The 23,266-nt window shown below is 35.4% G+C and overlaps 5 protein-coding genes and 2 non-coding genes across 7 annotated transcripts in view; 3 read left to right on the top strand and 4 right to left on the bottom strand.

Annotated features, from left to right (window-relative positions):
- Nucleotides 1–242: 242 nt before the first annotated feature.
- Cbr-lgc-31 lies at nucleotides 243–12,150 on the top strand (the record flags this gene model as incomplete). Its single annotated transcript, XM_045238465.1, has 12 exons — nucleotides 243–254; nucleotides 2,812–2,955; nucleotides 4,063–4,172; nucleotides 7,351–7,488; nucleotides 7,689–7,924; nucleotides 7,980–8,064; nucleotides 9,374–9,667; nucleotides 11,232–11,277; nucleotides 11,399–11,563; nucleotides 11,661–11,809; nucleotides 11,858–11,998; nucleotides 12,045–12,150. The coding sequence occupies 12 exons, from the start codon at nucleotides 243–245 to the stop codon at nucleotides 12,148–12,150; spliced, it is 1,626 nt and encodes a 541-aa protein (XP_045096524.1).
- Nucleotides 2,827–2,899, bottom strand: CBG28836. Its single transcript has one exon. It is a non-coding gene (tRNA).
- On the top strand, nucleotides 7,577–7,649 carry CBG28415. The gene has a single exon. It is a non-coding gene (tRNA).
- Nucleotides 12,151–12,341: 191 nt separating the features above from the next.
- On the bottom strand, nucleotides 12,342–13,107 carry Cbr-rpl-38 (the record flags this gene model as incomplete). The annotated part of the gene is made up of 2 exons (XM_002638333.1): nucleotides 12,342–12,410; nucleotides 12,964–13,107. 2 exons carry the CDS (start codon nucleotides 13,105–13,107, stop codon nucleotides 12,342–12,344), a joined length of 213 nt encoding a protein of 70 aa, XP_002638379.1.
- Nucleotides 13,108–16,678: 3,571 nt separating this feature from the next.
- Nucleotides 16,679–19,858, bottom strand: Cbr-ucr-2.3 (the record flags this gene model as incomplete). The annotated part of the gene is made up of 6 exons (XM_045238464.1): nucleotides 16,679–16,926; nucleotides 17,423–17,762; nucleotides 18,195–18,623; nucleotides 19,348–19,494; nucleotides 19,676–19,732; nucleotides 19,778–19,858. The coding sequence occupies 6 exons, from the start codon at nucleotides 19,856–19,858 to the stop codon at nucleotides 16,679–16,681; spliced, it is 1,302 nt and encodes a 433-aa protein (XP_045096525.1).
- Nucleotides 19,859–20,798: 940 nt separating this feature from the next.
- Cbr-srh-276 overlaps nucleotides 20,799–23,266 on the bottom strand; it is a gene marked incomplete at both ends in the record, with an annotated part of 3,527 nt that continues 1,059 nt past the window's right edge. Inside the window, 3 exons of the mRNA XM_045238463.1 lie at nucleotides 20,799–21,053; nucleotides 21,111–21,520; nucleotides 21,857–21,951. Coding sequence (XP_045096526.1) covers nucleotides 20,799–21,053; nucleotides 21,111–21,520; nucleotides 21,857–21,951 — 760 coding nt within the window. The remainder of the gene's footprint in view (nucleotides 21,054–21,110; nucleotides 21,521–21,856; nucleotides 21,952–23,266) is intronic.
- Nucleotides 22,583–22,792, top strand: CBG18588 (the record flags this gene model as incomplete). The annotated part of the gene is made up of 1 exon (XM_002638336.1): nucleotides 22,583–22,792. The coding sequence occupies one exon, from the start codon at nucleotides 22,583–22,585 to the stop codon at nucleotides 22,790–22,792; it is 210 nt and encodes a 69-aa protein (XP_002638382.1).

The following is a 23,266-nucleotide window of genomic DNA, read 5'->3' as shown; positions in this document are numbered from 1 at the left end:
CATAACTTGGTTCTTTCTCATCCGATTTTCAAAAATTCTTGTTTCTCAGAATCTGCAAGTTTTGCTCGTTAAAATGTGTGTAAAACTGAACAAATTTCAAATTCTGAAGTTTTTAGAAATTTTCAAAAAAAAATTTTTTCAAAAATTTAGATCATTATGGTATTTCGACCATAACTTGGCTCGTTTTTATCGCATTTTTGAAATTTTTTGTTTTTCAGGATCTGCAAGTTTTGTTTAACAAAATGTATTTTAGAGTGAGTTTTGAAAATTTTGAATTTTTCCAAAAAAATTTTTTTTCTAAATTCTGGATTATTTTGGTATTTTAACCACAACTTGGCTCTTTTTCATCCGATTTTCGAAATTTTCTGTTTTTCAGAATGAGTAAATTTTGTTTGTAAAAACTTATGTAAAACTGATTTAACTTGAGTTTTTGAATTTTCGAATTTTTCAAAAAAAATTGTTTTTTTTTTCCAAAAATTTGGATACTTTCTGTATTTGGACCATAACTTGGCTCGTCTTCATCCGATTTTCAAAATGTTTAGTTTTACAGAATTAGAAAGTTTTGCTTGTCAAAGCAAATGTAAACCTGATAAAATTCCAAGAATATCAAGTTTTTGAAAATGTCCAAAAAACTTCTCTTTTCGAAATTTCGGAATATTTTGATATTTTGGCCATAACTTGGGTCGTTTACAGCCGATTTTCAAAATTTTTCTCGACAAAAATGTATAATTTACGTTTTCCATTATTCCGACACTGTCCACAGGATAAAGCACAGTTATCTGCGAAAAATGGGGAAATTGGACGAGTCCAGTGGCACCGCTCCTCGGATTTCCAGCGAGCGCAACTTTTGTACACATCTTGGCATGGTCCTGAAATTTTGAAAAAAATATTTTTGTATTAATTTTAACAAGGACATTACGCTGATTCTAAAAAAGCCGAAATTTTGAAAATCGGATAAAAATGAAACAAGCTATGGTCCAAATACAAAAATGATCCAAATTTTCGGAAAAAAAATTGTTTTTTGGAATTTTTCAAAAATTCTAAATTACGAAATTGTGTCAGTTTTAGATGCATTTTGTTAAACAAAACTCGCTTATTCAGAAAAACAGACATTTTCAAAAATCGGATGAAAACGAACCAAGTTATGGTCAAAAAACCAAAATGTTCCAAAATTCAAAAAAAAAATTTTTGGAATTTTTCAAAAAAATTCCCCAAATTTGGTCATATTTATATCCATTTTGATCATTTTTAAATTTCTGATTCAGAAATCATATTATTTTCTGAATCTGACAAGACTAGAATGAGTTATAGACCAAAAATTTGAAAAAAAAAAATTATTTTAATAAATTTTCCAACCCGTATAACTCTATCAATTTTCATCCGTTTTTTTGGATTTTAGTATCAAAATGTCCCAAATATTTCGAACTATTCAAGATTCTAAAATTTTCCTCAAAAGAAATTGACCTACTTTGACACATTCTGCCCATAAACCCATTTGGGCACTCGCATCGATTTCCAAGCGAAAGCTCAACACATTTTCCACCAATTCCACACGATCTTGGCTCCGTTGGAGAGCAGAAATCGATTACTGTAATTTTCAGAGATTTAACGAGAATTTGAATTGCTTGAATTTCAAAAAACAATTTTTTTCAAAATCCACTCACTTGTCTTGGACATGGTCTGTGCATAGGCGGTAGTGGTCCATAATGCAAAAAATAGTGAAAAATGTATCCGAAGCATGTTCTGAAATTATCTATTTGAAAAAAAAACTCAAAAATTGAAAAAAAGCCAAAAATGGAATTTTTCGCAAATTTTCAAGTTTTCAATTTTTTCAAATAAGGTCATGTTTATACTCATTCAAACGGTTTTTTCTTGCTGATTTCAAAAATAACATTCAAATCAACTAGTCTCCAAAACTGATTCAGTTACCGTACTCTAAAGAAAGGGGCGCCGCGCTCTCTCGCCCTCTTTACGTTTTTGGCAATATCTCAGCTCGAGGGTGCTCAAAAAAAAAAGTTATGTTTTGAAAAAGCTCAATTTTTCGAAAAAATTTCGAAAAATTCAAATATTTTCAAACATAGCCATGCTTATACTCATTTGGACCGTCTGAATTCGCTGGTTTCAAAAACACAAAAATTTTGCAAAACAGACGAGAATGAACGAAGTTATGGTCAAAAATGTAAAGTTTCGAAAATTTCGAGAATTTCGAGAATTTTCGAAAAATTCTTAACATTTCGAATATAGCCATGTTTATACTCATTCGAACCGTTTGAATGTGTTAATTTCAAAAATACTAAAACTTTGAGAAACGGAGAAAAATAGATCGAGTTATGGCCAAAAAGGTGAAAATTCAAAATTCGAAAAAAAAACGAAAATTTCAATATTATCAAAGTTTTTTGACATTTCAAATAATTTCAAATATGGTCATGCTCATTCGAACCGTCTAGACTTGCTAATTTCAAAAATTTAGACAAAAAATTTTTGAATAGAAAAGAAAAAAGTTATGGTGCTTTTTTCTTGATAATGGAGAGACGCCACGCTAATTATGATCAATATAACAGTCCAGGGGAAATTAAAGGAAAAAAAAGCCAAAAAAAAACAAACGAGAAGAAGAAGAAGATTCGGATGCCAATCTCTGAATGGCATCGCGATAGTAATAAGAAGCGAGGGAGAAAGTGCGAATGGGCAAACACAAATCGAATAAATACAAGTGGACAATTCATCTTCCACCCGTCAAGGCCAGTTTAGCGCCTACCCCCTATATATACAAAAAAACATACATTAGCATTGAATTAAAATTATCCAAAAAAGACAAAAAAAGGAAGTAGGTCCTGGCCGGGTTCGAACCGGCGACCTTCTGCGTGTGAAGCAGACGTGATAACCACTACACCACAGGACCACACGAGGAAGAGAGGGGCAAGTATCAACTATAAAGGGGGGGGGCGCGGGGAGCCGGCGGCGAGAGAGAGAGAGAGGGGGAGGGGGGAATTAAAAAATCCAAAATTTCCCTAAAACCAATAAAACCAAGACAGAAAAAGAAGAGAAATTTGAAGGTCGTTTTCTCAAAAAGACCAGTATAATAGATGCAACACACAACTACTTGATAAATCGAGGAAGTTACAAGAAAAGAGAAAAAAGTGGGCGGAGCCTAAAATTAATTGTAATGTTACACAAGAAGAAGAAGAAGAAGAAGAAGAAAAAGAAGGAACTGCAAGTTTTAGTTACCTGGTGGAACCGCAGAAAATCAAGGAAATAAGACAGAAAACGACAAAATTTGGAGAAATGCGCTCAATTGATAATTGGGCTATAATTGGTCTTAATTGGCCTATAGTTAGGTTTAGAACCTCTTGAAACAAAATTTTGACGCTGAAAATGAGTTCTCCGCCTTCAAATTAGCTGAAAATCACAAAAAAAAACGAAATTTCGAAACTTTTTGGAAAATGCGCTCTATTGATAATTGGTCTATAACTTGCCAAAAACTGATCATCAAGAACTAAAACTGCTCAAAATCGAGTTCCCCACCTAAATCTAGTCTGAAAACATTTAAAAAATTTTTTTTCAAAAAATTTGCAGATGTGCTCTTTTGATAATTGGCCTAAAATTGTCTCCGGGACTGCATGAAACCAACTTTCGAGCTTGAACATGAGTTTAATGCCAAAAACTGGTCCGGAAACCTTTAAAAAAATTGAAAAACAATTTTTTCAAAATTTTAGCAAATGCGCTCCAATGCAAATCTCTCCAAAACAAGGCTTAATTTTATTTTAAATAGTTTAAACTTCTCAAAATCGCATTCCCCATCAAAAACTAGCCCGAAAACCTCTAAAAACACAGTTTTCAAACTTTGAGCAAATGCGCTCCAATGCAAATCTCTCGAAAACGAGGCTTAAACTAATTTTAAATCTCTCAAACTGCTCAAAATCGAATTTCCCACTAAAAACTAGCCCTAAACCCGTCAAAAAACACAATTTTCTAAAAATTTTAGCAAACGCGCTCCAATGCAAATTTGGCTTAAAATCGCTCAAAATCACTCAATTTTCCTCAATTTTTTTGCATTTTTTGCAGTATTGGGAGGACGAATTCTTGAAATGGAATCCGCCGAGCTACGAGGGCGCCGAAGAGATTTTTTTGTCGAGTTCCGATATTTGGATTCCCGAATTTTCGTTGTATTACAGGTAAGCGGATTTTTTGGGGAAATTTGGAACTTTTAAAGGAACATGAATGATCTCATTGAACAAGGGAAAAGAAGTACTGTAGCTAAAAAAAGGAAAACGAGGAGAAAGTGAAAATAAATGAGGAACGGCAGGTTCAAAGGGAAGCAGATAGAAGAAAAAAAAGTTGATGATCGAAAATCGTTACACAAAGATTGTTTAATGGGATTTGTGATTTATAAAAATGCAGAAAACGTAAAATAGAAGTAATTTCACATTTTTCAAGCTAAAAACCAAGTTTCCAGGTAGAAAACGACAAAAGTTATAGGGGATTGAAAATTTCAAAAAATCGAATTTTCAAAAAAAAGTGAGTTTCAGGAAACTGAATGTAGGTACCGTAATCTTGACAAATTTTTGGAAATTTATAATTATATTGACAACGAAGAAATTTCCATTTTTTTGAGCCAAAAACCAAGTTTCTAGGTTCAAAATGAATGAAGTTATGGGACCTGGAAATTCCAGAAAACTAGAAATTTCCAAAAAAAAATGGGCTTCAGAAAATTGACTGTAGGTACCGTCATCTGAGCCCAATTTCATAAGATTTTGGTTTGTTTTTAAGAAAAATAAATTTCCAATTTTTTGAGCCAAAAACCAATATTTCAGGTAAAAAAAGAAAAAAGTTATGGGGTTTTGAAATTCTGGGAATTCCAAAAATTTTGAAAAAAAAAAACAGTTGTTTGATTTTTGGAATATTTTCAACTTTTCCTGAATCAAAAAACTTTGCAAAAAATTTTTGACCCCAAAAGAAACGAACTTTTGACCTTTCTCCTCAAAACAACCTCTCTTACCAACTGCGCCACCGCGCGCTTAGGCACCCAAAGGGTGCCGCGGTAGCTCAAAGCGCGCGCGTGGCGCAGTGGGTAAGAGGATTGGTTTTGAAGAGAAAGGTCAAAAGTTCGATTCTTCTGAGGTCCAATATTTTTTGCAAATTGTTCGATACATTTTTTGGCGCCAAAATTAGAAAAAATTTCAAAAAAAATTTTTCGGGTTTTTGAATTTTTTGATGTTTTAAAACTTGGTTTCCAGCTTAAAAAACTGTCCGAAATAACATGATAAGCTGATTACGTCACCGTTGTCTCGCCTCTAACAAAAACAGAGAGATAAATCTTATCACTCTGATAACTTATCACCCCACTATCAGTGTAAAACCGTACTTCCCCCAAAAAAAAACTCAATAAAATTGCAATGAAAAAAACTGTAATCCAAGGTTAGATGTCATTCAGAGAGCGAGAGAGTATTCGAAAACAAGAGATTTAGAGAAAAAGAGAAATAAAGAAAAGATTCTAAAAGAATTGTGTGAAGATGATGAAGGGGAGAGAGATGAAGAACACGTTCCAAAACCTGTGAGAAGGGGTGATACGGTTTACGACCACAAATAACAGGGATACATGTTTTTCTGTTGTTCTATGATAGACATACACACCCATATAGTATTATTGATTTTTGAAAAAAAAATCCAGAAAATTCCAGACATTTTAAGCCTAAAATCAAGTTTCTAGAGGGAAAATAAGTCAAGTTAGGGGAAAAAACTCCCTAACACAAAAAAATGGCAAAAAAGTTTTGGACCCAAAAAGAATCGAACTTTTGACCTTTCTCCTCAAAACCACCCCTATTGCCCATTGCGCCACGCGCGCGCTTTGAGCTGCCGCGGCACCCTTTGGGTGCCTAAGCGCGCGGTGGCGCAGTTGGTAAGAGAGGTGGTTTTGAGGAGAAAGGTCAACAGTTCGTTTCTTTTGGGGTCAAAAATTTTTTGCAAATTTCTTTGATTCAGGAAAAGTTGAAAATATTCCAAAAATCAAAAAAATTTCTTTTTTTTTAAACCCCATAACTTTTTTCTTTTTTTACCTGAAATATTGGTTTTTAGCTCAAAAAATTGGAAATTTATTTTTCTTAAAAACAAACCAGAATCTTATGAAATTGGGCTCAGATGACGGTACCTACAGTCAATTTTCTGAAGCCCACTTTTTTTTTTGGAAATTTCTAGTTTTCCGGAATTTCCAGGTCCCATAACTTCATTCATTTTGGACCTAGAAGCTTGGTTTTGGCTCAAAAAACTGGAAATTTCTTCGTTGTCTATATAAATATAAATTTCCAAAAATTTGGTCAAGATTACGGTACCTGTTGCCAGTTTACTCATGCTCACTTGGGGCGATTAAACGCGAGATGGCGCAGTTGGTAAGAGAGGTGTTCTTGAGGAGAACGGTCAAAAGTTCGATTTTTTTTGGGTCCAAAACTTTTTTGCAAGGTTTTTGGGGACAGGAAATTTTGAAAAAATTTGAAAAAAAACAGAAAAATGAGATTTTTCTTTAAAAAAATTTTTTTTTTAATTTTTCTAAAACCTAGATTTTTGGCAGAAGTACCTCATGAAAATTAACAACAGTCCTTTTAAAAAGTTTGAAAATTTTTGAAAAAGTTCGAAAATTTTTGTTTTCATTTGAAATTCTCAAAATTTCAAAACCCCATAACTTTCTTCATTTTTGACATGGAAATTTGGTTTTTTGCTCAAAAAATAGGAAATTTCTTTTTCTTTAAAATAAATTTGAATTCTAAAAAATTTAGCTCAGATTAAGGTAGATATAGTTGACTTCATTTTTTGATAGTTAGAAATTTTCAAAGCCCCATAACTTTTTTCATTTTTTACCTAGAACATTGATGTTTAGCTCAAAAAATAGGAAATTTTTTCTTCTTTGAAACAAATATAAATTGTTTAAAAATTCCGCTCAAATTACGGTACCTACACTCACTTTTCTCAAGCTGACTTTTTTTAGCTTCAAGCTTTTTTTGAAAAATTTCAAAATCCTATAACTTTCTTCATTTTTGACCTAGAAATTTGATTTTTAGATTGAAAAGCGATAAATTTCATTGTCTCTTAGATTATGTAAATATTCACACAATTCCTGAACTTTTTGATTCTGAAAATGCACTATTTTTAGAGCCGACTACTTTTTAGTGGCACCAAATATTCAAATTGCCTTATCTCAGCTCAAAATGCTTCAAACCGCATGGTTTTTGGCTTAAAATGTCAGAAATTGCCCCTTCTTTTCGCAACGCTATAAAACATTACCACTAAATACAGCTTAAATATCAAAAATCCTACTATTTAACCCCAAAAAGTGCAAATTCCACCGCAAGCAATTTTCAGTCTAAACTTCAACGACGCTGTCAAACTCCAATCCAACAATGATATTCGAGTGAATTATACGGGTCATGTTCGCTATTATATTCCATTTTCATCGGAATCTCTGTGCAAATTGGACGTGAAGTTCTTCCCATTTGATGTGTGAGTTCTCCCCTCCTCCCCCTCCCTCCTCGCTGTCTGCGTCTCCCCACTCCTTTATAAACGCCACTCCCCCTTCTCTCCTTCGAATGGTCCTGTGGTGTAGTGGTTATCACGTCTGCTTCACACGCAGAAGGTCGCCGGTTCGAACCCGGCCAGGACCTACTTCCTTTTTTCGTCTTTTTTAATGACTTTAATTCCAGCCAACAATGCACCCTGCTCTTCGGCTCATGGGCTCATTCAAATGATTCTATCAAATACAGTCTGTATTCTCAAAATTTATCACTTATCGATTTTTATGACAATCAAGAATGGGAGCTGGACACCCATAATAGCTCAGTACACTCGGATGGGTTTTTGTATGACTATCTGGACCCGCCCCTTTTCTGGGAGATGATCATTATTACGTTGGTCATGAAGCGGCAGAGTTTTTATTATGGTTGGTTTGGCGGGAAATTAAAAAAATTTGAAAATTTGAAAAAAAATGTTTGCAGTTTTCAACTTGGTCATACCTAGTACAATGATCACCCTGGTATCGGTTATTGGTTTTCATACACCTAGTACAAGTGGGAGAATGAGGTGAGTTTTAGAAACTTAAAGAATTGAACTTAAAAAAAATTTTTTGGGAAAATGTTTTTTTTTTAATTTTCAAAACTTCAAAACCCCATAACTTTTCTCATTTTTACCCTAGAACATCGGTTTTTAGCTCAAAATGTAGGAAATGTATTTTTCTTCAATACAATATTAGATTCGCAAAAATGCAGTTAGAATTACGGTATCTACACTCACTTTTCTCAGGCTCACTTTTTTTGGCTTCAATCATTTTTTGAAAAATTTCAAAACCTTATAACTTTTTTCATTTTTTACCAAAAACATTGGTTTTTAGCTCGAAAAATAGGAAATTTCTTATTCTTCGAAGCAGATATAAATTTCTAAAAACTCCGTCAAGATTACGGTACCTACACTCAACTTTCTCAAGCTCACTTTTTTTGGCTTTCAAAATTCCTCAACTTTCTTCATTTTCAACCTAGACTTTTGATTTTAAGCTTGAAAAGTTTGAAATTTCATTTTCTATCAGTTGTTCACAAATTCCTAAGAAATTATTATTTTTAATGCTGAAAATCACAATTTTCATAGCCGACTACTTTTTAGAAGCGCCAAAGTTTCAAACCCCTCTCTCTCTCAGTGCAAAATGCTTCAAACTACATGGTTTTCAGTCTGAAATGTCAGAAATCGTCACAAAATTTGAAGTTTTTCGAAAAAAAAATTTTTTTTTGAAAATTTCAAAAACTTTGTTTTTTTGTTAATCTTGAAAAATTGGTTTTAGATTCGCTTGAAATAAATTTTTAATAGTAAAAATGAGCTCAGCGCATGCAAATTTGCTGACAACCCCGAAAAAAAAACCAATTTTTTCGATATGTTATAGCAAATGCGCTCCAATGCAAATCACCCCAAAACAAGCCTAAAACTTATTTTTCAACCTTAATATTGCTGAAAATCGAATTCCTCATCAAAAACTAGCCCGAAAACCCTGAAAAATCAACTGTTTTAAAATTTTTGTAAATGCGCTCCAATGCAAATTTCCTTAAAACAAGCCCTAAGCTCATTTTTGAATACTTAAACTTCTCAAAATCGAATTACCCACCAAAAACCAGCCGGAAAACCTTGAAAATTTGTAATTTTTCAAAATTTTGCAAATGCGCTCCAATGCAAATTTGGCTTAAAATCACTCAAAATCGACCGAATTTTGTGTAGGTTTTTGCACTTTTTTCAGCAGTATTTAGAAGAAAAGAAATACAAGCGATTTTGGAGTCAAAAAATAAAAAAAAATGCTGAAAAAAAAATTTTTTTTTGAATTTTTCAATTTTTTTGAAATTTTTATTTTCAGAGACGCAAAATTCCGTCTGGGCATAATGACCCTGATGAGTATGTCAGTTATCCTGCTAGCCATAGTGGAGGACATGCCGAAATTCTCAATGGGTACCAATCGACGGGGTCGTGGCTCGTTTTCTGGAATTCCGCTGATCGGATTGTACTATTTCATTCTCTTGGCAATCATTGGCATGTCTACAGTAACCACCTCGATGTTTGTTTATTTGGAACGGGAGTCGCGGGTTAAATTGAATGTCCCGTGGTACCTAAAGTGGCTCTCTTTCGATATTTCACCATCGAAAATTGCGAGGTGAGTGTGAAAAAAAATATTGTGTGGGCGGGATTTTGAATATTTCCCAAAAATCAAAAAAAAAATGTTTGAAAAAAAAATTTTTCGAATTTTTGAAAAAAATTTTTTTTTTTAATTTTTTAAAATTTCGAATTTTTTGAAAAAATGGCGCCTCACAAAGATTTTAACTACTTAAAATTGAATTCCCCATCAAAAACTAGCCCGAAAACTATCAAGAAACTAATTTTGTTCAATGTTTAAGCAAATGCGCTCCATTGATAATTTGCCTATAATTGGTCTATAATTGGGTTTAGAATATCTGAAAACCAATTTTTGAAGCAAAAAATTAGCTTGACGCCTGCAAATCGGCTGGCAGTCACGGAAAAACGAAACTTTCAAAATTTTCAGCAAATGCGTGCCAATGCAAATATCCTCAAAATAGGTCTAAAACTAATTTTTCAGTTTTCAAACCGCTCAAAATCGTATTCCCCACTAAAAACTAGCCCGAAAACCTTGAAAAATCGGCATTTTTTCAAAATTTTTGCAAATGCGCTCCATTGATAATTTGATTATAATTAATCTAAAATTAGGTCAAGACGCTCTTATAATAAAGCTTTGACAATAAAAATGAGTTCTACGTTTTCAAATTAGCTGGGAATCACGGAAAAACGGAATTTTTAAATTTTTTAGCAAACGCGCTCCAATGCAAATATCCCCAAAATAAGCCTAAAAATCGTTTTTGAGGGCTGAAACTTTTCAAAATGGAATTCCCTTCCAAAAACTAGTCCGAAAACCTTCTAAAAGCGGAATTTTTCAAAACTTTAGCAAATGTGCTCTAATGCGAATTTGCAAATTTGGCCTTAAATCGGTCCTAAACTCTTTCTAAACGATTTAAACTGCTCAAATTCGAATTCTCCATCAAAAACTGGCCCGAGAACATCGAAAAATCAGCATTTTACTAAATTTTAGCAAGTGCGCTCCAATGCAAATTTGGCTTAAAATCACTCAAATTTCGCCTATACTTGGGTTTAGATTGTTTCTAAACAAAATTTTGAGCGTAAAAATGAGTTTAGTGACTGAAAATATGCTGAAGACCACGAAAAAACTAAATTTTAAACTTTTTAGCAAATGCGCTCCAATGCAAATTTTCCCGAAAACACGTCTTAAACTCATTTTTCAACACTAAAACTGCTCGAAATCGATTTCCCCATCAACAACTAACACAAAAACCTTAAAAAATCAGCACTTTTCAAAACTTTAGCAAGTGCGCTCCAATGCAAATTTAGCTTAAAATCGCTCAAATTTCGCCAATAATTGAGTTTAGATTTTTTCTAGTCAAAATTTTGTGCGTAAAAATGAGTTTAGTGACTTAAAATATGCTGAAAACCACGAAAAAACTAAAATTTAAACTTTTTAGCAAACGCGCTCTAATGCAAATTTGGCCTAAAATTGCTTAAAATCACTTAAATTTCCTCAAATTTTTTGTATTTTTTACAGTAGCCTAGACGCGTTTCAGAGAACTCTTTTTTTGCAAATAATTTTTTTCAGAAATTCCCAGATTTTCAAAAAAATTGAGTTTTTCCAGAAAACTGTCCCGGTACCGTCCACAAGCGATGTCGCAGCCACCATCAGTGAGTTCCTTTTACTGTATAAAAATGCACGAAAATCCCCCAAAGTGGCCTAAGATTTTTCTCTTCCACCCCCCACCACCACTCAAGCATGTTTTCTCGTTTTTCCCACCACCAATTTCAGGAGCATCTCCTCTCGAATGGCCACGTGCGAACCGGGATTCGAGACAAGGCTCGCGGGGTGGCCGCCTCATTGCTCAGCCTTCTTCCTCGCCCTGGATCGAATGCCGATAATGGGAATCAAGCGTCGTCGCCATTTCATATGCAACACATTCACGCTTATCACCAGGTTCTGATATCACTATTGTTTCCTTATTTTTTTGAAAATTGATTTTTGAGTTTAAAATTTGACTACAAACTACAAAATTTTATCATTTCCTTTCCAGGACAACCCAACACCAGCCAGAGAATCGATTAGAAGACGTTTGAGCATGTCCCAGTACGACAATATGCTCATTTATCAGTACTATGAGCAAGCACTGGAGGATATTGCCAATGGGGTCACCAGGATGGATAGGACCATTGCGGAGATTAGGTTTTTGGGAAAATATACCTCAGAATTCATATTCTCCATGATTTCCAGGTCCGAAATGATGACGCTGATCCCTCAGGAAGACATCAATACCAAATGGCAAGCTGTGATTCGGAGGCTCGAGCTCCTTTCCCTTGTCTTCTATGTCTCCGTGCTCTTCACCACTATGTACTTGTTCTTCTATCATGATTGGTTCGTTTTTTTTCTCTGATTTTGAAAAAACTCTACCTTCTTCCAGGTACTGCGCAATCGGCCATAATCCGTGCGGTCAGTCGAATTTGAAGTGTCCCTGGATGGCGCACACTCCGGATGATCCGCATTGCGAACACAACTCTTATAATTAATTTTTTTTCTTAACCTAATTTATCACTACCCGGGTAGTCCCAGAACTATAAACTTCTATTTGTCCCCTTTTTCAATTTGCTCATAAAGATTTCTAATTATCTGAAATTGCTAAAACAAACAAGAGATATAACATTGTGAACATTCATAATGTAAAACAGTGAGCATCGAAGAAGAAGAATGTGTGATTAATCTACTTGAGCTCCTTGACTTGAATGCCTGGTGGGAGGGATTGCTTCAGCTTCTCGGCCTTATCCTTGTCCTGAAAGAAAATATTGAATATTTTGGAGGAATTTATGGTTTTGGGCGAATTTTCAGTACTTTCTTGGCTAAAATACTGTGCTTCCTCTAAATACCACCCGAGCCTTCAACTTTGAGCTCATTTATCTTGCTTTTCGTCAAAGATATCGATAAATTTTCAGCTAATAAAATGTTGGTCATTTTACGGAAAACATTTTATTAGTTGACAGATTTTCAGTATCTCTCACGGGTATCAAGATAATTGAACTCAAAGTTGACTGTCTGTGTGGACTTCCATTAGAGAAAATAGGTAATTCACGATCGGAAAGTTGAACTTTCGGGGATAATCTGGCCGATTTTAGCTATTTTCGAGCAAAAATAAGCTCTTTTCTGTGTATTGGGAAGCTAAAAACGAAATTGGAGCATTCGAAGCTCCCGACACTGCTGATATCAACAAAACTCCAACAACCAGAGCTTCAGTTGCCATTTTTTCAGCAGAAAAATGACAGAAAAACGGCCAAATTCTCGCCTTTTAGCCTCAATCTCGGCCAGAGAGCAAAATTCAAAAAACTCACGGCGACGACGAGGGTGTAGAGGTAGCTGGCGCAGCGGACCTTGAACTTGGTGTTGTTGGTGTTCTTCTTTATCTTGACAGACTTGGCATCCTTTCTGCGGGCCTTCACAAGGAAGTCCTTGATCTCCTTGATTTCCTGTGGCATTGTAATGGTGTGTTACCTGGAATAATATCGATTTTTAGGTGATATTTGAAGAATGGAGACGAGAAAATGAGGATTTTCGAGAGAAACTGAGAAAAATCGGTGAAAAATAATGAGGAAATTCAGAAAAATCGCTGGCGAATTGAAGAAAATTGAAAATACAATTTTTTTGAATTTTTCAAGTTTAGGCCTAAATTGAAAAATCGAATTTTCGACATAAATTTGCCCTGAAAATGCGATAAAGTAAGTTTTTAATAATTCTAATTTATTCTAAAAGTAACTTTTCCAATAAAAATGCAAAAATTTAGGCCAAAAACGACAAAAAACTGCGAAAACCCAATAAAAGAAAACGCAAAACGAAGCAGTGTGCGCCGAGACTACGGTCACACTCGTTTCGCGGCGTGTCGAATCGCGGCGAAACCCGCCGGCGAAATAGTATGCGCCTTTAATTTCTCAACGAATTTCTGGGGATTTTTCGCTTAGAAAAAGCTCGTTTTCGATGGAAAAAAGGTGAAAAAACATGAAAATTGAGTTTTTAAATTTTTATAAACCGCTTTTATCGAAAAATATATCGAATTTCAGCAGAAAAGAACCCAAAAACTGGAAAAATGGAGACAAATTCGATTTTTACCTAAATTCTGTTTAAAAAAGGCCAAATCCATTCTCAACGATGGATAAATATTTGAACATTTTTCAAGAAAATAAGCTTCCAAAGCTCTGAAAATCTCCAAAAAATTAAAATTTTGCCTGAAAATCGAAATTTCAAATTTTTAGACCAAAAATCATTTTTGATAAAATTTCAAAATTTTAAGAGTTCTTTGATTAAAAGAAATTCAAATCCTGAAAACGGCCCAAAATAAAAATTCGAAAAAAATGTTTAGACCTAAAAATTGAAAATTTTCCAGAATAAATCGAATTTTAAAATTTTTTGATGGCCTAAATTTGTGAATTTATCGAATTTTGTGAATATAAAACGCAGTTTTGAATTTTCAAATCCCTTAAATACTTTATATCGTGAAATAGGTGAAAACCATACAATTGATACACGTAAAAGAGAAAAGACGAGATGGGATTTTTCGACATTACACATGAGGTGGTGGGTGTACATACAAGTCAATGATACCATGAGCGCCTGCTAGAAATCTTGAAGCGTTGGTAAAGCAACCTCCAAGATTTCGGAATACAGTAGCTAGTAGGGATATGATGAGCAAGAGAACGAGAACGACATATTAAGACAGGGCATAGAACAGATTTCCGATGGTTGGGGGCAGTTTATCGGCAGTTGTAGGGGTGATATACAGAAAAGCGGGGAAAATAGAGGCGAAATTAAAGAATAATGGGTCCAGAGCGAATCCAGCCAAGACAGGTGAGAAATGGAATCACAATTTGCTCAATGGGAATTTGTGGGGCTTTGACCATTTGCACAGTATCTACCGTATTTCAAACAGCGTCCGGGTTGTTACAGTAATCCAATAGTTTCTTGACTTGAATCTCCAGAATTTGAGCCTTTTTTTCCAGAATTTCCTGGTGTTTTGGGCCCTCCAGATCTAGAAATCCCTCGAATTTCTCAGTTTTGGATTCCAAAATTTTCAGGATTTTCAAAATTTCTTGAGAGGTCCCGGGCTGGAAATAGGCGAAGATGTAGGCCAATTCCAGCGTTTTTTAAGATTTTTGGAGAATTTAGTTTTTCTGAAAAATTCAAATTTTGAGATTCAAATTAAGTTGTTCACCGGGCTTACTGTAGTCAAGGATTTCCCAAAATGTTTGAGGAATCCTTTGAAATCGAACTCCAAACGAAGATCACCGCCGCGACGATTTTCTGCTTCGGGGGCTCTGAAAATCGATTTTTTTTTGGCGCTTAAATTGCAAAAAATTAGAAAAATGGTGCTGTTTTGACGATTTTTAGGTACATTTCGTAACGAAAATTTCGTTCCAAAATTTCCGCGATTTTTAGAATTTTATTCGAAAATTTTGGCGATTTTTGGAGTTTTTTTCCTTGATTTTCAAGAATTTTTTTTCCAAAAATGTCAGCGATTTTCATGGATTTTTCCTCAATTTTCGACGATATTTCTTAATTTTTATGGATTTTTAACAACGAAAAAGCGATGAAAATTCGAAAAAAAAAAGTTTTTTTCGACAATTTTCAGAGTTTTTTTTATTGAAAAATGGCGCCAAATTCGAAAATTTCGCAAAATTTCGGTATTTTTTGCCGATTTTTAGGTACTTTTTCTTAAATTTTCGGCGAAATTTTAAAGATTTTTCTCAAAAATGTCACCAATTTCAAGGCATTATTTTCTCAAAATATAGATTTTCAGCAATTCTTGAGATTTTTAAAAAAGTTTTTGACAATTTCAGGACATTTTTGGCTCGAATTTCTTTCGGAAAAATCGAAAAATAGCGAAAAAAAGACAAAAGTTTTGAAATAGTCTCAAAAAAATCCGAAAATCGTAATTTTTCAAAATTCAAAAACTCGGAAAATCTTCAAAGAAAGTTAGGGTACTGTAGTTTTCGCTGTGAGACGCAAAATTCGAAAAAAATTGTCTTTTCGCCGTTTTTTCTCAATTTTTTCTCAATGATTTTCGCGAATTTCAGGACATTTTGACTCGAAATTTTTTTTCGGAAAAATCAAAAAATGGCGCCAACTTCAAAAATTTCGAAAAAATTGGTTTTTTTGCCTGTTTTTGACGATTTTTAGGGATTTTTTGATGGGCTGGGTTACTGTAGATTTTGGCATTAAACTTGGATTTTTGAGGATTTTTTCAAAAATATCGCGAAAATCCCAATTCAAATTGTGTAGCAAAATTCTACAGTAACCCCTTGAAATTTGAATTTTCGCTTGCATTTCGTCGATGTTTGAGCTCGGATGGAGAACGGATCTGTAAATTTTGGAGCTTAAATTGGCTGAAAATGCTCGAAATTTAGCTGAAAATGGATTTTTTTTTTCAAATTTCAGCGATTTTTATGTTTTTGAATCTAATTTTGGAGTTTAAAACTTTTGGAGTTTTCTCCCTAATTTTAAGGGATTTTTTTCCTAAAATTTTCGGCGATTTCAAGTTTTTTTTTTGAAGTTTTTCTCAAATTTTCTCAAATTTTCAAGAATTTTTTTTCAAACTTTTGGCGATTTTCAAGGATTTTTTGAACAAATTTCGGCGATTTTTGGGGTTTTTTTTTCATAGTTTTTTGTTGATTTCTCTGATTTTTTTTTCAAATTTCCTTGCGATTTTTAGGTTTTTTTCCCAAATTTTAGGCAATATTTATGAAATTTTTCATCAATTTTCGCTGATTTTTAGGGATTTTTTTCCCAGATTTTCGACGATTGTTAGGTTTTCTTTTTCAAAATTTTGGCGATTTTCAAGGCTTGAAACTCACCACAAATCCCGGAATTCCGGCTGATTCCTCCATAGATCTGGGAATATTTTAGTTTTAAAGAGAATTGAAAAATTGAATAAAAATCACAGAAAATCCATCTTTTAAGCTAAAAAAAACTACAAAAAATGCGGAAAAATCAAGCGAAAATAGAGAAAAAAAGGGCTTTCGGGGAACAAAAAAGGACCAAAAAAGAGAGAAAAATGAATTAGGCAATCTGATGAATCTCATCCGAGTACGGTACTTTGAAGTGGTTGCCATGGGCGGCGATGGCGAGATGTTCGAATGTGAACTTCACATATTTCTCAATGTCCGAATCGGTGATTTTCTGGATTTCAGCGATCAGGGTGGAGGCGTCTGGTCCCTTGTAAAGAGCATTTGTAGCGTGCTCATACGCCAAATGCGTCGAGTTTTCCATGGAGAAGAGAAGCTCGGAGATGGCACGACGTTTGCAGCCTGGAAATCCAGTTTCATCAAAAATAGACTAGAAAATGAGCATTTCCCGAGTCAGAATTGCTCTAAAAATGCAATTTTTAGCAATTTAGAGGTCTGGAAACATTGCTGAAAAGGACATTCGGCGGATTCTGCAGTTTTTCAGACAAATTCAGCCATTTTTAACGATTTCAAAGAATTTTTCTGGTACAAATAGTAGATGATTTCAAGTAAAAAAGAGAAAAATTGGATTTTTTGCGAATTTCAGACATTTTTCGCTTTTTATGGGTCAAAAAAGGTCAATTTTCATCGAAAATAGATCGGAAATTTCGCATTTTCCGGGTCAAAATAACCCAAATATGGGATTTTCTAGCGATTTATAGGCCTGAAACCGGTCATTTTGAGCTCAAACCTATTGAAAATAGTCCTTCTGGACGATTTGGAGCCAATTTTCACAAAATTCCGGACCAAAAACGATGAAAAAAGAGGCTTTTAGACGATTTTTATGCCAATTTCTTACCCTCCAAATCTTGAACCTTCGTCTGTCTCAATGCCTTGACGGCAGCTCTGACAGCGAGATCCGAATGGCTAGCATCGGAAACCATATAGACGCCAGCGAGTCCAGTTCCATCATACGGCGCCTGGAATGCAGATCCAGCGAAACTAGACGGGAGTCCAGCCATTCCCATACCACTCATTGTTCCTGGGACTGATGCGAATTTCAGTGGAGATGTACGGCCGATATGGGCGAGGAATACATATTGAGAGGCGAGTTGTCTGAGTTCGGAGAGTGGTGATCCGGCTCCTGAGATCATGATATGGACAGTGTCGCCGCGGGCGAAACGACGGTAGTCTCCTCCCTGAAATAAGAAATTTAAGGTTCATTTTGTTTGAAGAAGTATGTAATTTAGCTTAAACATAAAGAAAAAATCCCTGAAAAATTATGAAAATAAGCCTCAGGAGCCCATTCTAAAGTGGCAAAAATCTGAAAATGTGCATTTTTTTCTACTGAAGAATTCGAAAAAAATGTAAAAATGTTTAATTTTCGGCGATTTTAGAGGATTTTTAAAGAAACTTTTCGAAGATTTGTACTTTTTTTTTCAAAATTTCGATGATTTTCCGAATGCTTTGACGATTTTCGACGATCTTTGGGGATTTTTTTTGATGAATTTTTGGGTTTGTTGTTCAAATTTGAGCGATTTTCAAGGATTTTTTCCCAAATTCAGGGCGATTTTCAGGGATTTCTGACGATTTTTTGGGGTTTTCAACCATCTAGGCCACCCAAAACCCACCCTGAACGGTTCCATATGATTGTGAACCGACTGTCCCTCTGAAATCGTTCCAGACTCCTCTCCATAGCTCTTTAGAATCTCCCCATCCACATTGATCCCCACAAGACATCCATTTCCAGTCACAAAGTGTTTCGCAGCGAATTTCGAGAGCTCCTCCGATCCAAATGCTCCAACTTGCTTTTTGGACGAATAAATCGAATAGGCAAGCGAATCATTACGGAATGCGGCCTTGTGAAGATCCTCGAACAGCTGAGTATAGATACTTTTATGAGCAATATCCGCACGAATCGTTGGAAGCACATCTTCGATTTCCCATGGTTTGAATGCGGGTTTCGATGCCACGTGGCCGAGAATCGAGAGAGCGTAGGCGGATTCCTCGCGGGGCACCGAGATTTGGACTCCGAAGATGTCACGGGAGGCGAAGGAGGTCTGGAAATACGGTTTTTAGTGTTGGAAATGGTAGGAAATCGCTCTAAAAGTTCATTTTGAACCTAAAAATAGGGTTTTCTGGCTTAAAAATCCAAATTTTCAACAAAAGAACCCGGATTTTCTGTCCTCAAAATACGATTTTTAGGTCTGAAAACCCGAGTTTTACCAGAAAACCCAGATTTTCTGGCCTAAAAATTCTAATTTTTTAATCAAAAATCAGGATTTTTCCGTCTCAAAATATGAATTCTGAAGCGAAAATACGATTTTTGGCCCATTAAATGAATTTTCGACTTGAAATCCAAATTTTGTACAAAAAAATTGCAATTTTTCACCTAAAAATCTGGATTTTCCGTCCCAAAACCTGAATTCTGACCTAAAACCGAATTTTCTGGCCTAAAAATAGCTATTTTCATCTAGAAATCTGAATTTTCCGTCTCTAAATCTGAATTCTAACCTGAAAACCGGATTTTCTGGCCTGAAAATATCAATTTTTCGTCAAAAAAGCCCATATTGGCCTGAAATTCCGAGTTTTGGAGCTTTTCAGTTGCCCGGAAATATGCTTTTTCAGGTTTTTAGTGATGGAAATCGCTCTAAAAGCTCATTTTGAACTAAAAAATTCGAAATTAGAACGATTTTGACCCAAAATCCCGAGTTTTAGAGCATTTTAAACGCTATTTTCAGGTTTTAAAATCAATTTTTTCGAAATTCAAGTGATAATTTTTACCATTTGTCCACCAACAACGCCGGTTTGCCAGACAAGCTGAAGACCCGGATAGGATTGAGCATCTCTCCCGACAAAGTTTCGAATATGATGAACGAGGCCTTGCTGGGTGACCGATTGGTAGCGAGAGCCGGCGCGGAAGGCGAGGATCTGGAAATTTTTGAATTTTCCAGCATTTTTCATCGTATTTTAGCTAATTTTCCGGCTCTTTTAGGTTCCAAAAATTAAGAAAATTTCAAAATTTCAGATGAAAACTGTCAGAATTTCTGGCTTTTCCAGCGATTTTTCCTCTATTTTAAGCTTGAAATTCGATTTTTTCAACTTTTCTCACCAGCTGACTAACAGCACCATTGTTGTCCTGCGCGACGACAGTTAGGCCATTTTTAAGCTGAAAGTTCAAAATTTCATACCTTTTTTTTCAAAAAACTCACACCTTCTCCTTGATCGGGGCCACTGGTCCTCCATTGGTCTTCAGCGCGGCGGCAGCGCTCTTCGAAACGGCCGACGCTCTCATTTTACCTGGAAAATGTCGATTTTGGGGGATTTTCTCAGCAATTTCGGGTAATTTCAGCTAAAAAATTGTCTAAAAGTGGTCTAAAAAGCACCAAAACCGGCAAAAAAACACCAAAAATCGAAAATTTTGAGTTTTTAAAATTTTCACTTTGAAAATCTTCATTTTCGATGTAAATTCGTCTGAAAACAATGTTTTTGAGTTCAAATTTCGATAAAAACCTAAATTTTACATAAAAACCAAAAAAAAAGCAAGAAAAAGGGGCAAAAATGAGTTGAAAATTGTGAAAAATATGCTTGAAAATCTGAAAACCGCCCGAAAAAATTCTGCAGACAATGCGCCAGATCTCCCGCGTAAGTGCAGATTTCACCAACTACAGTATCCTTTGAAATAAAAAATGGTCGTTTTCAGTCGTTTTCAGCCGAAAATTCGCTGGAAAAATAGAAAAATTAAAAGAAAATAAAAGAAAAAAATTATTCATTGTTTTTAACACAGATTGCTCATAATAGACATGATAGAATTCGTAAAAATCTCTGAAAATACAAAAAAAATGTGATCAAGAGAAATTTAGTAGTTTTAAGGGTTCCCGATGCTCAGTACATGTTTCAAACTCCCAAGAAAAAAACAAAAACGTTTTGAACCCAAAGGGAATCAAACTGGCGGCTTACAATTTAAAAAGCAATAGCGTTACCCACTACACCACGCGGTCACATGAGAATTTAGCGAACCAAGTCGTATAAGAAAGGAGGCACCGTGGCGCCCACCAACCTCCGCCAACACACTGCTTTATAAACACACCTCCGCGTCGCTTCCCCTTGTTGACCTTATGGTGTTGTGGATAAGAGAGATGCTTTATGATCTAGAGGTCGCGGGTTCGAGTATTTTTGGGGTAAAAGTATTTTTTCTTTATTTCTGCGCCGAGTTCAATCCATGAAATTAACTTTTAAGACACAAAATCCTGCGGTCTCGAGTGTACAAGTGTGAAAACCCTCGAATTCGACCATTTCGGACTCAAAATCTGCATTAAAACCGCCCAATACGATTTATGAAGGTAGATCATGGCCATAGTAGACACCAAACCATGTGTGGCCATGATACAAATCGAGATATTATTGGCTCCTTGATTGTAATAAGAGTTGTAGATGATAAAAATGTTAATGATAAGTGGGGAAAGTACAGTAACCAAGGGGATGGTGACCTGGAATTTTTTTTCAAATTTTTTGATTGGTTTTGGCGCCAAAAGGAAATTTCAAACCTGCAAAATCAATGCTCTTAAAAATAGACGATGCATTTCCAGTGTTTTTTTTGAGATTTTCACTCCATTCGTCGATTTTCTCATATTCCAAAAAATCAGTCCAACAATTATAAGTGCCTGTTGTGTAGCTGTATTTAGACATGAATTATAAGCCACCCCAGTGCTCCATGTACTCAAAAGAAACACTTTTTCATCGTAAACCTCTTTTGGAAGACATGGATATCTCCCAAATTGATAGATTTTTCCAGAAATTTGATCTGGAACTGCTAGATATGTTGGCAGCATATAGGTCAACGCTATAGTGTAGTTGAATAGAAGCCATGGACGTCGAAGATGCTTCCAGAAGGTCTCACGAGCGTAGAGGATGAAGAAACGGGTCTCAAAGAGGCATGCGACGGATACTATTACTCCTGAAAAAGATGCAAAAATATTTTGGTAGCTCACAGGTGATTCGCTCAGCGTCTATAATTGGTGAAATATTGTTCATTTACAGACGAATATTACAGACGAAAAAGCCATTTACAGACCAATCGCGAACGCGCCACCGCAAACGACCAATATTCGCCCTATCGCGAGCAAATCCCCAACAATTGGCTTGTCGCGAGAGCAATAATTGACACATTTATTGATTCGAATATGGAAGCTAGCAGCTGCTAAAAATTGTTTATTACACAGAAAAAAAAACAATGAAAAGCGAAAAAACAATTAATTAAAAGTTATATTATTCTCTTCCGCTGTTGTCGTACTGGCTGAAACGGCATCGGAGCTTCTCGTTTTGTCCATTTTTGCCTCAGTCGATGACGATGAGCAGAAGATGATGTTGATTGTTGTTTCGAAGTAACTGAAATGAATTATCTAGATTTTAAAGGGGGACTCCGACCAAAAATTTTTATTGCATCAAAATGTGTTAAAATTTATCTATTTTTCAAATATTATTGCGAAAAAATTCAAAGAAAATCCGAAGGCCCCGAAAAACGGCGTTGAAAAGGAAGAAAATTCAAAAAAAGGTGCCGCCGGGGGACGAGGATTTTCAGTGAGAAACCTAGGCCACGGCACCTGACAGCCTTTTTTTCAAGTCGCCGACAGTGGTTTTTTACGTTTTTTACCTGCCGGACATGAAATTGAAAAAAATCCGGAAAATTTGCCACGTAGGAAAGGCACCCGCTGCCGTGGCCTAGGTTTCTCACTGAAAATCCTCGTCCCCCGGCGGCACCTTTTTTTGAATTTTCTTCCTTTTCAACGCCGTTTTTCGGGGATTTCGGATTTTCTTTGAATTTTTTCGCAATAATATTCGGAAAATAGATAACTTTTAACACATTTTAATGCAACAAAAATTTTTGGTCGGAGTCTCCTTAAGCTCCCAATTCTTTTTGTGCTATACCTCTGACACAAGTTATCGACTGGAAATTTTTTTTCGAAATCCGCGAACTTAACACTTCCGTCTGAAATCATGAAAAGCCCATTCTCTGAGAATGCATCAAAATCTGAATGTTTCTTCGACAATTCCGATTGTGAAACATGGTAATGGATTTCGATCGGAATGGGAAAAAATGACCACTTTGGAGGTGTCTTCTGGGCAGCATTCCTTTTGGCTTTTGGACTCTACAACTACTGTGCAATCAAAAAACCACCACCACCACTTTCATTCGATGAAGCTCTCTGCGCTGAAGAAGAGGCTCTGATGAGAACCAAATCTCAAAATCGTCAAATCAACTTTTTTCTCTGATATTCGTTTTCACATTTACCCACTGTCCCAGAACTTTTTCCATCCTCATTCTGAGTTGCATTTTTCCGGAGTGCCCAGTCGACATACAGGAAAATGAAGATTTTCTGATACCCTGTAAAAATCGGATTAAAAATTCGGATTTTCTGGACGCTTCTTGCCTTTTGAAAGTACAGAAGCAATGCTTCTTCCAGAGTTTTTCGAAACTTCGGCTTCTTGCTTCCGACTTTTGTCTTCCGGTTATTTTCTCTATTTTTCTGCAAACAAAAACGATACATTCATGGTTATACAGTATTCTAGTATAGTATTATATGTTAATTATTGTCGGAATAAAAAAAGTGAGACTCGGTGTTTGCGTACTTTGATTCCCGCCTCCTCCCACCGACGCTCCGCCCATGTGCGGCATGGTGTTTTGGCGCCCCACTGGAGATCA

Source organism: Caenorhabditis briggsae (assembly GCF_000004555.2).
Source record: "Caenorhabditis briggsae complete genome, chrV, whole genome shotgun sequence".
Classification (NCBI taxonomy): Eukaryota; Metazoa; Nematoda; class Chromadorea; order Rhabditida; family Rhabditidae; genus Caenorhabditis; species Caenorhabditis briggsae.
This window is presented reverse-complemented; position numbering and strand designations above follow the sequence as displayed.